The 18,879-nt window shown below is 40.5% G+C and overlaps 1 protein-coding gene across 1 annotated transcript in view; it reads right to left on the bottom strand.

Moving 5' to 3' along the window:
* Slc25a21 (solute carrier family 25 member 21) overlaps positions 1–18,879 on the bottom strand; it is a 482,333-nt gene that overhangs the window by 19,468 nt on the left and 443,986 nt on the right. Inside the window, exon 7 of the mRNA XM_028869746.2 lies at positions 9,343–9,507. Within this exon, the coding sequence (XP_028725579.1) occupies positions 9,343–9,507 (165 nt within the window). The remainder of the gene's footprint in view (positions 1–9,342; positions 9,508–18,879) is intronic.

Raw genomic sequence — 18,879 nt, forward strand, 5'->3', positions numbered from 1 at the left:
TATCCTGGAATTTCATAGAAACCATGTATTTGTAATTTCTCCCAAGTGGTTCATTGAAAGGAGGGTTGTTCTTAATGAAACTTTAATGCCCCTGCCTTTCCTATTGCTGCATGATTGGTAAGACTGATGATCAAGTAAGACAGAATCAGAGACAGAAACTGTCATGAATGAAACCCTACTATGACCTAATTCTATTGAGATTCCTCCTTCCAAAATACAAACAGCTCAGTCTAAGTTCTCCACTTGAGCCCAAATGTGTGTTTCCCATTCAGCTCAGTGTACACCTTAGGGAAAGAAGTGGTTCTCAATCATGCAGCCAAAGACACTGCACATTTCTTCTGGTAAACTGCAGGATGTTGGGCATTACCTTTAGAATTTCTATAGGGTTTACAAAACAAAGAAGACACTAAAAATAAGAAAAGAGAAAAGCACTTGCTTCCCTGGAAGGCAGTCTTCTATGACTGTTATGTTGGAAGAAAACAACATTTGCTTGACTTAATGCTGTCCCTAGTTAAATGACTATGGGGACAGGTCTAAATGGTTTATTAAGCAAGAACTATTGGATGGATGAAAAATTGTTCTCTCAAACCCACACATGTAATTTATCACGACAGAATTTAACACAAAAACTCTATTATTCTTGGCATAATACCTGAAAACATCCTTAGTTGGAATGTAAACTAAAAGCATAGCTTAATATTTCTGACAACTATTATTTTTAGATGGCGATATCTATTATTATTTTACTTATGGAACTGTATGAAGAGAAACAAATAGAAATAGAAAACAAAATTATTAGAGAGGCATGGAGTACTTTAATCTTATGATTCCAATTTGTGTGTCAACATAAAAAATAATGTACTCTGAAGATCCCCAGTGTGGAATGGGTATGGAAGATTTTTTTTTTTTGCAATGAAAACTTACTCCTGTGATATTTGTAAACCTTGTCAGTATTTAAATTAATTAATATTTGTTTCTAGAGGGCTTTACTATAAAAAGTGATGGCCTCTTTCTGGGGAGGAAGGATAATTCTTCATGCTGGCATTCTGTTTCGTTTCTGCAAGATGTGAATGAATGCCCCATTAACTGAGCTCTGTGGTCAGTTAATATTCAAAACAGCCTTTTCTCTGTTGTAGCTATTCACTATACAACACTAATGACAGAATATAGCGCTGGGCATCATTTCAAATTGGTATCATCCAGTCTTCCAGGTTATGTCTGTAGTTCTGTGTGTGGAGATCACAGAGTGTGGGTGTGAAGAATGACCGGATTTCAGGTTCGAATAAAGGAAAAGAATTTAGTTATATTATCTGGACATTCTAGCTACTTTACTTGCTAAAAATTTTCAGAATAATTTAAAAACTGTTACAACCACTTTTTAAAATTTGACTTTTAAAGTGTGTGTGTGTGTGTGTGTGTGTGTGTGTGTGTGTGTGTGTGTGTGCAAGGGTTGTGCAGGTACTCATGGAGACCAGTGGTGTCTGATCCCCTGAGACCTGAAGTTAAGAGGTGGTTGTGAGCCACCTTATATAGCTTCTGGGAATTAGACTCAGGTCCTCTGGAAGAGCAGGAAGTATTCTTAACCACTGAGCCAGCTCTCCAGGCTGTAAATGTTATAATCATTTTTAAGAGCTAATTTATATACAACAAAATATAAAATAAAACACAGAGTTAGGAGCTAAGTCATTACAGGTATAGTGCAGAGTTTTGATCTCTGGCTCAGATTCATTATGTCAGCAATCTTCACTTTTGAGCCCAGACTTCCTACTTGCTTTCCTTAGCAGAAAATGAGTTATCAAGATGAGAATCAGGTAAAACAATAAAGTCTCCAAAAGTGGCTTTAGCAGTAAAATGGAGTAAAAAGTCAGAATAATGATATTTGAAGATGTATGTACCAGAGAACACCAATCTGAGGAGCTAAACAGCCTATGGCTTGGATATCTGACCCGAATTAACTGGGTTTAGTGTCTCAAATTCCTACTTCACCTCTGCAGACATACTTTACAATTGATTAAAATGTTCCAAAGTGACTTGGGCATTCTGTTTTTATAAGGTTCTATTAAAATTTTATTGATTTATTTCTATCATAAAATTAATACATACTAAATGTAAGAGCTTTCAACAGTTCAGGAGAGTATATAGTAAGGACTTCCCTCCTAACCACCACTTACTTTCTCATACTCAATGTTCTCTCTCTCTCTCTCTCTCTCTTTCACACACACACACACACACACACACACACACACACACACATACACATCTCTTGATTTTTTTTTTTTACTCCAGAGCTAATCATTATGAACTGTTTCTTGCAAAAGCAAATCCTTTGAAGATGGAAAAATTCTGCAAGGCATTAGAGATTAAAAAAAAAATTAAAGAAAAATCTAGAAATATCTCATGCCAGTTAGAGTTGATGAAATCTCAAATTCCCGTGGAACAAGAGAATGACCAATTGCTAGTTGAGGGAATTGAAACAATAACCCTGTAAACAAACTGTCCAGAGTGAATGGCAAGAGACAGCCTACAGCGAGGATAGGATAATGCCTTCAAGGAGCACCACCTCTTCATCATGGTTTATAACAACTCGATGACGTTCTTCAACATGTTTTAATGATTATCATACCTTCCCCTTCACAAAGGATTGATTTATTATGGTTTAAATTTAAAGAATACTGGTTTCCCAGTTTTGAGTCAGGCTTAGATTACAGAGCACATAAAATCAATGACTTTGTTCTAGGCAAGGAAAACATAGTGTTCATTTAAGTGCAAAAAGAATAGTCCTAGGGAAAAGTTGCTCACGCAATTCTACATGCTAACTGCTTCCACCACAGCCCACACCACCTCTCCTGCTTCCCATTGCCGTCATCAGCACCACAACACTTAACACTTTTATGGCATCTTAACATTTATAAACTACTTTGTATATTGTTTATTTTAATTCTCAAAATGGCTTTATCCGACATACAGAACAACCAGGGCTTTTTAGTTTATAGATGAAAATGTCTGCAGCTCAGAGCATTGAAGTGATTGGCTCAAGGTTGTTGAAGTATGAAGGGATGATGCCTCCCCCCCCCCGTTCCCATGGAGGTTAATGGATGATATCCAATTATGTATCTCTGGCTCAGACCCCCTTCTCTCAAGTCCCAGAACCCATGTTCAGTCAACAGACTCCATGGCTGCATTCTGCAGTCCCAAATGCAGTTAGACCCAGTTTTCTGACTGAGCCTATGCTTTTTTCCATCAGCTGGTTTCTCTTAGTGTGTTTTTGCCAGAGAAGGGCATCATCACCCTTTCAGCTGCCTCACCAAAAATCTAAGTATCAGTTTTATCACCTCAACATGATATCTCAACATACACACATGATATATTCTATTGCTACATCCTGGAGATTTCTTATGCCTATTTCTCAGTCTGTCTACTTTTCCTTGTCTGCACCATGAACCCTACAGTTCCAGACCCTACAATTTCATACTGAAATAGTTTCCATGTGTGCGTTCTGACTTTTTCTCACTATTACTACCCCATCCATTTCCACACCGGAACCAAAGCAGTCAGGTGATCCTCTGCTTAAACTGTCTTGCTGGCTTCCTAGCTAGTCCAGTTTGGATCCTTTTTCCTCATTAAAACTGATTTTACAATTAAAAATTTATTTTTTTGAGAATTTCACAAATTTTTATGATATTATTCTCTGTCCTCCAGCTCCTCCCAGATCTCCCACCACCCAACTTCTTTCTCACTTTTTACCATTTTTTCATTAAAATTTTTTCATACAATATTTTGGTCATTTTTATTTTCCCCCAGATTCTCTCTGCCTCCCTACCTACCCAATTTTATGTTCTATTTCCTTCTGTCTCTTCCCCATTCTCTTAAAAATAAAAAAAAGAACAAAACAGAACAATATGAAACAAAAAGTTCACAAAACATTGAGTTCCTTTTGTTTTGACTACTCACTCTTAGCAAACACACACACACACACACACACACACACACATACACACTCACACACACACACACACACACACACACACACACACATGCTCGAAAAAAGCCACTATAAACATGGAGTCCATCTGTGTTGGCTAACACTTCCTAAGGAGGAGGCCTGTCCTGTAGTGTGGTTGATATAACCAGTGTTACTCCATTGAAGAAAACTGATTTTTCCTCTCACAGTAACTACTATTTGCAAATAGCTTCTTACCTATGGGTGGGACTCTGGACACCCCCCGCCCCACACACCCTTGGTGCAGTTGTTTTGTACGGTTTGAGCTTTTTTCAGGTCTTATGCATGATGTCATGGTCTATGCGAGTTTGTGTGTGTGTGTGTGTGTTTGCCCTGTTGGGTCTCGAAAATGCTATTTCCTTAAAATTTGATTTTGAAATTTAATTGCCGGCATAATGGGACTGAAAGGTGGAGGGCCCTTTCGAGGCGGTTGTACCACAGAGGCTCTACTTTAGAGAAGGAGTCAACACTGGTCCTGAGTGTTACTCTGACAAGGGGTTGTTGTGAAATGCTTGGACTCTTGTTTCCCAAAGTACACACGGGTACTTTCTGTTTTTCTTACCCCCGCCTGCCATTTTATTGTGAGGTAGAACCACACCAGATGTGGCACCTAATTTTTAGCTTCCCGAATCAACCTCTTCTTTATGTATTACCCAGTCTCAAACATTTTGCTATAATAACAGACAATGGATTAAGACGTTAGTGCTTTTATGTAAAGACACAAATCCTCAGTGTGTCCCATAACCGTCAGTATGGCCTTAGACAGCTGGATTCCTGGCCTGACCTTTTGGCATGCATTACATGGGGGTGTCTTTCATTTATCCAGGACCACCAACCCCTTCCAAATTTAAAGCCTTGATACTGTATGTCCCATACGTCTGGAATGCTTGTGTCCATGTACTGTCACTGGCTAGGGGCTAGCTTGCTCGTCAGCTCCAATGCCACTTCCTTAGGGGAGAAGTCTTTCTTGACTCCAGGTTAGGATCATTCATAACCGTGAGTATTTTCTTGCTTTTGATTGTTCTCTCTTATCTTGAAAGCTCTGTGACAGCTTCTCACTATTGCATTCCCTGGTACTCATCACGGGACCTGCCACCTGTCAATCACTCAATAAATACATGCTAGGCGGATATTCAGACCTGATGACCCCAGACTTTAGGCACAGAATCCCTCCTGCACTCCTCTCATAGAGGGAGCCCAAGTGCCAAGATCATTAAACAGAAAGGAACAAGTTGTTTTAGTTTGGAAACTTAAGTGTGGGAATGACATTTTGAGCCACGTGGCAGATTTTAGCACGGCCCAAAGTGAGTCAAGATTTGAAATTGTTGATAGTCAAATAGCTAGGAAGCAATTCCTTGGCTTTCCCCACTAGTGAAAAGTTGTAGAGAAAGGATTACAGTAGGATTTATTGGACTTTCACTTTTTAAATATGTTTGTATGTTTTGAGACAGGATCTCATTTTGTAGTTCAGGCTAGCCTTGAACTCACTACTTAGCCCTGCTTGGTCTTGCAATCCCTCTGCTCCAGTCTCCCAAGTTCTGGAATTAGAGGTGCGAACCACCACGCCAGGCAATATTTACTTTTAAAAATAATTATAAACTGTATTTTGGCAGCTTCCTTACCATATGCAACCTTGGGTGGTGTGTGTGAGAGAGAAGTACCTCGTTTTGAGTTTTCAGCTTGATAAGTAAGGATTAGAACACAATTAAAAAGTCAGTTTCAATTCCATTCAAGAGGCTGAGGTAGGAGGATCATGAGTTTAAAGATAGCCTGGCCTAGATGGTAGGTTCAAGGTCAGAGTGGGGTTAGATAGCAAGACTGTCCCTCAAAAAATAAAAAAAAGAGCTAAAACCATAATGAACAAAATATATCTTTAAAAGGTTTTTCTTAGAGTTATTTTTATTTTATGTTCCTGAGGGTTTCACCTGCATTTATGTGTACCACATGCTTGCCCCCAGATGCCAGAAGAGGGTGTCAGATGCCCTCAACTGGAGTTACAGATGGTTGTAAGCAGCCAGGTGGGTGTTGGGAATTGAACCAGGGTCCACTGCAACAGCAACAAGTGTCCTTAACCTCTGAGCATCTCTCCAGCCCATATCTTTTGCTTAAAGAGTTGGGAGAGAACTTGATATTCCTTAGGGTCTTGGTTAATACATTAAGCCTTTGTTTATTAGTCTAATCTCAATGTAGGTGATGCTAGCTAACAGAAACGTATTTGTTAAATACCCACTGACATTTCATTAACCAAAAGAGTGGACAGAAACACTGAGTCTAGGGAGCCGTGGGGAGAACAGTGCACGCCGTGCCTTTCCGTTCTGGTCTCTGGAGCTTTGCCTGCACAGCAGTTGCCTGTCTACACTGCTGAGGTCATTAAGATTTTGGTTATTGCCAAAATGCCTGCTCTGGCAGTCTCCCGAGGTAGCCAGGGGAAACTTATCTCGGCAATGTGAAAATCTCCATTTTAAGAAGCATTTCCAAAACCAAACATCTCACCTTCTGAATACAAAGACCCTATTGTGGTATTCCCTTTTCTTGGGGGTACTGTTTGGTTAAGGTAAGACCCACTCTAGCTCTAAGCCCTTCGACCATAAGCTTTCTCCCAGCTTCCTATATGCTAACATCAATTAATATAGTGACTCTCCCAAATGCCAAGGAATCCCTAAAGTGTGCCGTGAAAGGAAACACATTTTCCAGTCATTTCTTCCTTCGTTCATGTGATTCATTTAATAGAGTTTTTTTCCCTGAGGATCTGCTCTGTACCAGGCACTGTTTTAATCTCTGAGGACATAGCAGTGAAAAAAAAATTCAGGAAAAGCCCCTGTCCTTATTAACTTCCATTTATATACATGCTTTGTAAACGGGAGTAGGAGATGACAGCGGCACAGACCTTGGCATGCTGGAGCGATAAATGTGAGAAAAACCCATTGTTTTAGACAATGGTGATTTATTACATTCTAAAAACTGTGATGGGATTTGCTCTTAGAATATCAGTCTAAATTTAGAAAAATGGAACCTGAGAGTTTAGAAAGCATTTTTCATACATGATTAAAAGTATTATTAACTAATGACTGTCAGCACATCGCCCATCTAAATACAATAGAACATTTTCAATATGCTTGTTCAGCGGCCTTTTTTCGTGGCTTCCTTCATGAGCGTCCCTTTGAGAATAGGGCACACTTTACAGAGTACCGGGTATACAGAGGGAGGCACTTGGCATGTGGGCTGTGAGCCCAGACTTTAGTGGTTGAACCTTCTCTTCAACCCAAGAGAGGTGCTTCCTTAAACCTTAAAGCGCTCTCTCTCTCTCTCTCTCTCTCTCTCTCTCTCTCTCTCTCTCTCTCTCTCTCTCTTTGAGACAGGGTTTCTCTGTGTAGCTTTGCGCCTTTCCTGGAACTCGATTTGTAGACCAGGCTGGCCTCGAACTTACAGAGATTCGCCTGCCTCTGCCTCCGGAGTGCTGGGATTAAAGGCGTGCACCACCACCGCCGGGTAAAGTTCTTATTGAAATAAAACATATTCATATTAGAAATAAAGTTGGTTTTCAAGCAGGCAAGAAAAATGGCTCCTTCTATTGCTTTAGGAGTGTGCACTAGTTTAAGAAAATAAAGAAGCTGCTAGTTTTAGCTATGCAGAATGTAACTGTCATCCCTGTACACTGCTCAACTCTAGAATAAAGTTTGAACTTGTAGATATTTATGTATTGATGACTTAAAGATAGGGTCTTATTATGTATCTCAGGCTGGCTTCAAACTAGTAGTGATGCTCCTGCCTCATCTTCCACAGTGATGAGGTTACAGGCATGAGCCACTACTTGTAAATTCTTGAATTACTTCTGATAGTCACTTGGATATTGTCTTAGTTACGGTTGCTGTTGCTGTGAAGAGACACCACGACCAAGGCAATTCCTATAAAGGAAAATATCATTTGACTAGGATGCCTTACAGTTCAGAGGTTTAGTCCATTACCACTGTGGCAGGGTATGGTGGTGTGCAGACAGACACGGTACTGAAGAAGGAGCAACAGGAAGTGAACTGGGCTAGGTGTAGCTTGAGCATAGGAGACCTTAGCCCCCCCTTCCACCCCCCCCATGATACACTTCTTCCAACAAGGCCACACCTCCTAATAATGCCACTCCCTTTGGGGGGCCATTTTCTTTCAAACTACCACACATGTATAGAATGCACTGTGATATATTCACTACTACCCTCTCTTATCTCCTCTAAAACTTGCTGGTTCCTCTGTCCGCCTTCCATTTAAAGTATCTAGTAATATCTGACTACATATACATCTTATCTTTCTGAATTTCTTTCTTAAATATAAATGAGTTAATTTTACTTTAATAACATATATATTAAAATACAATCATAAATACAGTAAGATATATATGTTCTTAATTTGTATAGATAATTCACACAGTTAATTGTATACCATTTACAGCTGCCTCAAGTCTTTTGGGGAAACAAACGCTTTTCTAATGTTATATGAGTTGCTTTTTTCCAGAGTCTAAAACACAGAATTGTCATCACGAATGTCAAGCTTCATGGAGGGAAAACACAATGTTGTGTGAGTTACGAGTACACCATAGGCTAATTTCATATTGTAGGAGTTGGAAGACTGTTGGCTTCTGTAAATTATCATAAAAAGATAATGTGATAATCATCATTGTTATATTGCAACAAGACTCCAGAAGAGCTGGTTTATCCCTTACCTAAATCAAGTTAAGTGATTTTACAAGTGAGCATCAACACACAATTTGAAATATAGCCTGACATCTCCCCTGTGAGCTGAACTGATTTAAAGTATGAAGCAAAACAAAACAACTCTATGTTTTTGAGACAGTGCCGTGAGTGAGGTAGAAATGATAACACAGTTTGCAGAAATCTCTGTTAGGGACGAATTGAAAGCAATTATATCTAGCTGGGTGGTGGTGGTGCACACCTTTAATCCCAGCACTTGGGAGGCAGAGGCAGGCGTATCTCTGTGAGTTCGAGGGCCAGCCTGGTCTACAGAGCGAGATCCAGGACAGGCACCAAAACTACACAGAGAAACCCTGTCTCGAAAAGCCAAAAAAGAAAAAAAAAGTATTCATATCTAAATGAGACATTCTTCATGGAGATTATCCTTCCTATCAAGACTTGGGTTCAAGGTCAGCTTTACTATTGATCTCCACAAGCCTCAGTTTCTGAATTTGAAAGGGAAATAACAGCACTCAATAAATAGTCTGATGGAGTCAAATAGATAACGGATGTGAGTTTGGTGGGACACGATAAACACTCTATAGGTGAAGCTAAGAATGTCGGCGGGCTTTCCACCTAGCAGATCCTAAATTATTATATAGTTACCTTACTAGCTGGAATCATGTTTCTGACGTTGTGGTAGAAGCCAAAATAAACCATGTTGAAAATTCCATGACGTCCCAGGGTTGCCGTAAATCCTTTGTTGAGGCCCCTGAGCCCCAAGCCTTCCTTCTTAATGATTTGTCTTGCATAAGCAAAAGTAGATGGTTGCTGTGTGAGAGAGAAGCCAAGCAAGACACATCATCTTTGGGACCGTGGAGCACAGCAAATTACCACACTAACATTGTTTCATGCCAGAATTGCAAAGAAGTATTTCCCCAAACATGAGAAATCATGTTTTTATCTGTGCTTTTAAAAATTAGAACTCTGTTCTCTAACCCCGAAATCCCCAAAACTTTATGCGTAGCAACAGTCTTTATAAGGAATTGTTGGTGAAGGAAAAACATCTTTTGTGGAGTTAGTGAAACCAGTGTCATGTAATAATTACCATCACTTTTAACATGTAAATAATTGTATCCAGTTCTGGATTACCTACTCTAAAGGAGGGATTATCCATATAGATACGTTAGTAATCCATAGCTTCATGTCATCCAAAAAGAATTTATATTTGGCTTCCCAGTCTAGAATGTTTACTTTATAAATTATGCTTTTTTTCAAACTGATGTTAAAATTAGTCTCAAATCCATTGCCTCAGTGATTTTTTTAAACTCACACTAGTTTAGAAACTGACCATGGATCAAGAGCTATTGATAACCCAGCTTTTCACATAGGTAGGCAATCAGCGTGTGTATCACTTTCTGAAATACCTTATCAAAAATCAATGGCACCGGGAGCAAGTTCATCTTAATGTAGTCTTTTCCAGCCTGCAGATTATTTAGGAGGCTGTAATGCCTCCTCTGCTGGAACCCAACCTACTGTTGCCTTTGGAGCTTGCTAAACAATGCTCTTTGATTTACTCTGAGGTTTACAATTCATTACAAGACAGCAACAACCATTCCCTTGAGGTTTTAAGTGTATGAGTGATGGTTTCCTCTTTGGAGGTACTTCACAAAGGACGTCCCCCCTTTCCTCTCAGCCTTTAACTTTTCCCTCATGGGGCAAGCATTGACACGGCATCTGTTTGGTGTTCTGCTGGAGCAGGTTGCTCAGTGGCCACAGCAGTATGCCACACTTTTATCTCCAAGTGTTCTCTTATCATTAAAACTACATCAGCAGCTGAACAGAAAGGAAGAGCACCAACCAAGGCCTTTCACTCAACTGGTTATTTATGCCAGTTGAAAAAGCACAGCCCATTTAAATGTGCTTATTTTATAGTAAATGTTCTAGTTTTTGCTAATAAAAATTTAAAAAAAATTCCAACCAACTACAGTTTGTACATGTAACCAACCATCTTATTAAATAAGAAACACAGAACCAATGCAAAGAAGAAAGCCAAGAGGTCAGAGCTAAGAGCTAAAACCTTACCTTTCCTTCTTCCTGCGGTGGTCCTACCTCTCCGAATCAAAGCTACTTCCTGTGTTAAAGTCTTTATATAGAGTTTCTGTTCTGCCTTCTCATTGTTTGTAAACCCAACCACATGACTGCCTCGTCACGGCCTGTCTGTATAGACCTCCAGGTTTTCTATGGTTGGTATTGAGATTAAAGGCATGTGTATCCAGTACTGGCTGTATCCCTGAACACACAGAGACTTACCTAGCTCGGCCTACCAAGTGCTGGGATTACAAGCGTACACCACCACTGCCCTGCTTTCCTATGGCTTGCTAATAGCTCTGACCCTCAGGCAACTTTATTTATTAACATACAAATAACATTTTAATACAAATAAAATATCACCATAACAGTTCTATAATTAGCCTTGTCTTTTTTCACATATGGGGATTAATTATAAGTCACCCTAAACAAGCCCTTTTTGGTAACATGAAAATACATGAGAATGTAACTGGAAGTGACAAATTATACCCCACAAGGAAGCCCAGAGAGTTCTCTTGAGGTTAAAGTCTAGTCTGTGTTCTACAGTGTGGGACATTTTTATGTGTGTTGACTAACACCCAAATCATTCTAGTTCTCAAAAGGGATAAGAAATTGTCCACAAGCTCATGTCTGGAAGTGCTGAGCAGGCTATAGAAGCCTTCTCTGTCTAAGGAAGGCAGCAGAGAGGTGGGAGGGATAAGGGGTTGCTTAGAGACAGGAGGAACAGGGCAGAGACGAGGAGTCCCAGGCCAGACTGACCAATGCAGGTGTGTCCTCTTCGTCTCCATCCTCCCTCATCTATGTCCTGGGAGATAGAGGGCAGGAGGGAACTTTTAATTGATTTTTCTTTTTTATTTTACGCATATAGATGTTTTGTCTTCATGTAGATCTCTGCATCATGTATGCATGTGGTAGCCAAGGAGGCCAGAAGATAGCCTAGGATTCCCTGGAACTGGAGTTGGTTGTGAGCCACCATGTGGGTGCTAGGAAATGAACCTGGGTCCTCTGGAAGAGCAACTAGTGCTTTCCAATGGATATTCTGGTTTGTTTGTTTGTTTGTTTGTTTTGAGGCAGGATCTCTCTACTATGTAGGTATGTCTTAGAAGTCACTATGTAGACCATGCTTGACTTGATCCGCCTGCTTCTGCCTCCTAAGCACTGGGATTAAAGGCGTGTGCCACCTCACCCAGCTTCAGTGGATACTCGTTTTTTTTTTTTTTTTTTTCCCGAGACAGGGTTTCTCTGTGTAGCTTTGCGCCTTTTGGAGACCAGGCTGGCCTCGAACTCACAGAGATCCGCCTGCCTCTGCCTCCCGAGTACTGGGATTAAAGGCGTGCACCACCACCCACCCAGCAACTCTTTTTTAAAATATTTATTTATTTTTATTTTATGTGCATTGGTGTTTTTCCCACATGTACATCTATGAAGATGCCAGATCCCCTAGAATTGGAGCTGTAGACAGTTGTAAGCTACCACGTGGATGGTAGGTATTGAACCCAGGTCTTCTGGAAGAGCAGTCAGTGCTCTTAATCACTGAGCCATCTCTCCAGCTCTCAGGATATTCTTGAAAATACAGACATCGATGATACCAAAATGGTCTGGACAGGTTTTTACTGTTTTAAAACCATAGTTTGCTGAGTCATCAGAATTGAGATGACTAAATTTAAATATTAGTTTAGATAGTGTTGTTTCCCCTTGTCTTGAAAACATAGCTCAGTGGGATATTCAAATAGTGTTTGCTGACTTACCATTCATTCCATGAGATTTACTTGTATGGGTCCTGGGCGGTACAGTGAAACATAACGCATAGCTGTTGAACTCATACTTTTCTGAGTTTGAACTGTAACTGTTAATAATTAAGTGCATCAGAGGGCGACAGACTAATTAGAAACAGGAACCTAGAGTCAGCCAGCTCTAGGTTTGAGCCTCAGCAGCACCATTTACTACTAGCTTTGTGAAGTATTTCCTTCTTTCTGATTTATCTTCGCTTCGCCTATTTGTAAACAAGGATAACAACAGAATCCTTCTTATAGGATTGCTGTCATGATAACTAAGTAGGTGGACTTAGTCCAATCTAAGCACTCACTGTATGTTTGTTTTTTATAATAACAGAGATTACTACTCGCAACAATAAGAAATTATGCTAATAAAATAATTGGTATAAAGTTCTTGATAACTGAAGCAGCGACAATGAACTTGGCTGCTTTCCCAGAGGACTTGGGTTCAATTCCTAGCACCCACAGTGCACACACATACCTTTGGGCTAAGCACACACACACACACACACACACACACACACACACACACACACACACACACACGAAATGAAGAAGGTGAAGCTGGTTGGGAGGGAAGGAAGGACATGCTTCTCCCTACAACTTCTGGCTGTCCTTTCCTTTTTCCAGACTTCTGGATTCAGATGAAATCCTCCGGAAATGCATGCAGGATGTGAGACAACAGATCCACTTCCTCTGAGACCCAACCTCATCCAAGGCCTGGCTAAGGACCCCCTCCAGGCCGAGAGCGCCTCTCTCCTCTCTCCCTGATCTCCTTTCTGCAGCAGCAGATCCTATGCCTGCGGTTGTCACTCTTGTTAGGGACTCTGCTTGGTAAACCCAATGGGAGGGAAGGTTGAGAATGGAACAGCACACAGGCTGAACCTCCACCACAGGACGTGTGTGTGTGTGTGTGTGTGTGTGTGTGTGTGTATGTGTGTGTGTGTGTGTGTTCTCAGGCACCTGATATCACAGAGTAGGTGGTAATGTCAGAGCTCAGAAACGTCTGAAGCCTCTATTCAGTTGCACCATTCTAATGTGTTAGATTGTTTCTGTAACTACCCTGTAAAGTGGGCGTCAGGTAGCCTATATCATCAGTATTTTAGTGGGAGGAGGGAGAGAATTGGCCGGGTTAAGCAGTGTTCCCAAGGTAAAACGCATCTTAGTGTTTCTTTCCCCATTCTCATCCTTGTAATAGGTGACATGATGTTTAGGGCTCACTAATCCAACCACCATAGGTAGCAGATTCATAACAGTATATAAGTCCTTTTTTTTTAAATTTAGGAGTTTTGAACAAAAAGCAATCAGAATTCCAGTACCTACAAACATTAGAAGTATGATAGAATACAACTTTGCTTCATTCAGAGATCTTGTGTCATACACATGTAAGCAAATATTCAATTAGAAAGGCAAAGCATGACTTCCACTTGGATGCTTAAATAGTAAAATGTAGAATCATTTTGACTAGATCTCTGTAAACACAGGAGATTTTACTAAACTTATTTGATTACTGGGCTTCCCTTTCCAAACAAAATGGTGACTGATTAGCATCATCAGCCAAATGATTCCAACACTGTCCACCCCAGCATCAGGTCAATTTCCTTGGGAAATTTTGATTCAGTCCAATTTTCATATTTAGTTACCGACTGTGGGCCAACTGCATTCTAACTCGCCTTGATGTACCTGGCAGCTTCAGAGCTATGTGATGGAAGAACAATGGGTTGGGATGTAGGTAACATTATGGGATGCAGGTAATAAGAATAGGCAAGTCTCTCCTGAGTGCTGGGATGACCGAAGTGAGCACTTAGTTTTTTTTTTTTACTTTGATTTCAGTGACTATCAAATGCTAAAATGGAAATTCCATGTTCTTCCACACATAGGTCAAATGCCTAGAGCTCCTAGAGACCACACTAAAGATCTAACATAGTGCTTTGCTCTTATTCTAACAATAATATTTTGCTTTGGCTTATATTTGGAGAGATATGCTTGTAAGTTTCACACATATCATCAAAAGGTTCCACAAATGCTATGGACCTATGGAATAAAATTCTCATCAAAAAGTCCTTAACAGGTATAATAATAAATAAGAAGAACCCCAGTGAGATAAACTAAATCACAAAAATAGATTGCATAGTCCCACATTTTTTTAAAAGAGAACTTTGTATTGGAGTATGTCTAGCCACTGAGGGGCCACATCTCCAGAAGAAAACCGTTCCTCCCCCGTCTCAGCTATCAATTGCCAATAGTTTCTCAGCTTGCAGGAGACCTTCATGAGCCTCTTTTTTACCCATGTAAGCAAAACCTAGAAACAAAAGCAAAAGATTAAACATACAGAGATGGAGAATTGAACCATGATTACCAGGACAGGGGAGAGGAACAGGAAGTGGGGAGATGCAGTCAGAGAGCAGCAGATATGTGTGATGAATAATCCTAGAGACCTAAGGTCCTATGTTAAGACCATCATTAGGAAGGTTGTACTTTTAGGGGAGGTTTGTTAAATAAGTAGATTTTAGTTGCTCTTGTTATACAAAAAGTAACTATGTAAGATGATAGGCTGATTTGCTTCAGTACAGTAATCATTTTATTTTACTTTAGGTTTATTTTTATTCATGTGTATGTGTCCCCTGCTCCAACCCTGGTGTGTGTATGTGCACATCTGTGTGGGTACCCATGGAGGCCAGAAGAGGGCACTGGGTACCCTGGAGCTGGAGTAATAAGTAATTTGTAAGCTGCCCAATGTGGGTGCTAGGAACTGAGCACTGGTCCTCTGAAAGGGCCATCTCTCCTGCCCTGCAATCATTTTTATTATCTATAAGGATCCCTAAACATTATCTTGGAAATCCCAATATAAACCATGACATTTATTTAAATAATAAAATTTAAAAGTTCAAAGAATACACACAAGAGAGAAAAGACTCCTTTTGCCTAAATCATGCTTCCAGGTACCACTGGGGGCACGGATCCTTTACTCTTTGAGAGCCCAGGACTACAGACAAATCACAAAGATCATTTATGGCAGCCTGAGCTTTTTTTTTTTCTGGAGCTGTTCCTTCTAACTACTGACCAGAGTTGGCTCTGATCAGCTTGCCAGATCACAGACAGAGGTTTTAGGCATTGTTCCCCAGGTAAATAGCTATCAGAATGTGGCCAGTAGTGCAGGCACGTGGTGTATCTGGATTCCTCCATCTCTAAGGCCCAGAAGGAGCTCTAATCACATAGTCGAAGGGTAGCACACTTGTGATCCTTAATCTGCTTCAGAACGGCGAGATGAATGGTGCTGCATCTTAATGCTGAGTGCATAGAACTTTTGCTCTGTGCAGCTTCGTGTGTCTGAAAAGCAAACTGGATGGAGTTTGTCCAGTGGGTTGAGGCTCTATAAACGAACCTTGGAAGGAATACTGCTTTGTGAAAGGGAAACCCAGTTGCCACATGTATATAGGAAAATATGCTGGCTCTTCGGGAGATAGACAATCATCTATACTTTTCATTACTCAAATCAGGTCTTGAGGAATTTTCATAAATTTGAAAGAAAAAAAAAGGAAAGAAAAACCTTCCTTTCACATGAGAATAAAATGTAAGTGAAAGAAAGAATTTTGGCTTAAAAGTACACATTTATTTTAGTTTAGCTATTTCATTAATTTACCACTATAGTTTATTTTAATAGGGCATGATTATAAACAAAAGATACCCCCAATATAATGACATTCTGTCTTGAGTTTTCTTTAGACTCTTTTTCTTAGATTTATTTATTTATGTTTTATTTTATGCATATGAGTATCTTGCCTACATGTATGTATGTGTACTACATGCATGCCTGGTGCCCACAGAAGTCAGAAGAGGGCACTGGATACCATGGAACTGGGGGTTAAGGATGGTTGTGAACCACCGTGTAGGTGTTGGGAACTGAACTCAGGTCCTCTGCAAGAAGAGCCTGTGTTCCTAGCCACCACTTCATCTCTCCAGCCCTGGAATAGTCTCTTTAAACATTCTGTGTATGGGGGATAATCGGACGTCAACAACCCCTCCCAGATGCTGAGCCACAACCACACGAAGATGCTGTCCCATGATCCCTCATAAGAGACGGTGGGGACACTGTCCACCCCTGCATTGTTGGCAGAGCATGAAGGAAGATGTCAGTGCTGTGGCAACAGAGACGACTGCTGGAAGGAGGCAGGTGACAAGGAAGGAGCCTTTGCTTCATCAAGGCTCCAGAAACGCTCTCTTTGGGTTTTCCTTCACACTTCCTGACTATCCAGGCTTCTTTATTCCAACAGAAGAATGTGGTTGGCTAAAATGTGATGCTCATGCTAATGGTCAGTTCCTTAGAATTACTAGCATGAGGGGTCTTATTTTACCCGTTTATGAAATAGGAACAAACCTCAGCCTTATAGAGACACTGGGAGGAGCTGGACTGTCAGACAAGTGTAGTGGATGAGTTTACATGACCAGCAGGGTAGGATTAGTGGTGGCAGAAGCCAGCACTTCTCCTTCTCTAGCTCTCGATCACTTGATTTATGAAAGCAAAGTACAATACTTTAGTAGTTTAGAACTGTACATAACACATTTTCAATATTAAATAAAAGGGAGAGCCATGTGAGTTGTCTTTCAGTGTCTGGCATATAGATGCCCTATAAATGGGAGCTATTATCATTACTTCAAAGTCTTGGGTTGGAAAGCAAAAACTTAGGGCTCCTGGCACAGCCGAGAGAAAGATGAAAGTCTATTTTCTGTGAAAGATAATAGAAAGGCAACTTGGCTGCTCCTTTAGGCTTTGTTCCTTTAGGCTAGCTATAGGAACACATTCACAGGCACAATTCTCTGCTCTGCGTGTTAGCGTTATAGGCTGAAAAGAACAACATGGGCGCTGAACAGTGAGCGCTGGGCCGTGCCTCACACGGTGACGCAAGGAGACTCTGAACTTGGTACATCGTCATGAGCGTTGGCAAGTCCCCTGTGGCTGAATTCTCACCCTCTGTGAACCCAGCTACACACTCATTCTACATGTCACCCGGCATCTCATTTTCCTTCTTGAAAGAGCTGCTCATAAAACACACCTACTTATGTGGATCCTAATGTAATTAAGTTCAATAAAGTATTCGTTGATTATCTACAGAGAAAGTAATCCCTAAATTTTGTGATAGTATAGATGAGCTATTTGGTCTCTGGTAGGTTTCTAGGATAAAGTGTGCAGAACTATATTTAGGAGAATTCTCTAAAGCCACAAGCAAATCCTGAACTAATTTAAAAAATTCTCTCTTTAAAGATTCACCATCAATTACTCATTTACTATCTGCTCATCAGGCCTTCAAATTATAATTACAGAGCAAGTAGGTAGGAGACTATTCCTTTCCTGGACTGGACATATTTAAAGACTAAATAGAAGTAAGACAGGCCTTTTCAATTTTCTAAAGGTTTAGCTTAATATTTGGAGGTGAGAATGATTATGCTCATGTGTAATGTAGACAAAAATGACAGAGGAAAAGAAAAACCTGTGTCCCAGCCACACATCAGAGGCAAATCCTATAGACCTCAAGGGAAGGAAAATAACCCTTTAGCCAAATAATAACTTTGAAGTAGATTTCAAAGCAGAGAGGAAAAACTGGGAAACAATTCATACAGGATTTTGCTCCTGGGGAGAAAGTCACATTTTCCAGGCTAGGAGAGAGAGCATGCCAAACATCACTCAGTTTAGCTCAAGTGATAGGAGGCTTCTAATTCTTAGAACTACACAGACAAAAACACATTGCATCCGGGTAGAGGTCAGAAAGGTACATCAGGGACAAGCCACAAAGTCATAATTCTGGCAATTCCGGATGAGCAAACCACCTCCAACACAGAAATCCGTGGGCAAGTTTAGTCCTAAGCCAAAGAGATTACAGCTGAGGAGAACTCTTCACTCGGGTTTAGTTTGAAGGACAGGGGGAAATTTGGGTCGCTCTCGATTTTATCTGAACATGTTTTTACACCCATTGAACCAAACCGGAGCATGACGAAGTGGTGCTTACTTTACTCCCCACAGAAGGTCGAGCGTATTTAAATTAGAGACCAGTTTTCTTTACTTGCTCCAAATTTTAAGATGCCAGCCAAAGTTCTGGTATAGGAGTTGGCGGAAGCGTGGCAAGGATTATAGTCTTTAAACGATATGGTGGTAATTAAGGACCCAAAGGAAGACAAGCATACCTACTGGAACGTTTTCTACACAGGTTCTAAGGATGTGAAGTCGGTATTAGGAACCAAAGTAACCACAATTTCCTTTACATTTCTGGAATAGTTCATGGTTAAACCGGGTGGGAAGGCATATTTTGTGGGTAACATATTTCTGACTGGCTAAAGAATC

This window comes from Peromyscus leucopus, chromosome 14 (assembly GCF_004664715.2).
Source record: "Peromyscus leucopus breed LL Stock chromosome 14, UCI_PerLeu_2.1, whole genome shotgun sequence".
In the NCBI taxonomy this organism is placed as follows: Eukaryota; Metazoa; Chordata; class Mammalia; order Rodentia; family Cricetidae; genus Peromyscus; species Peromyscus leucopus.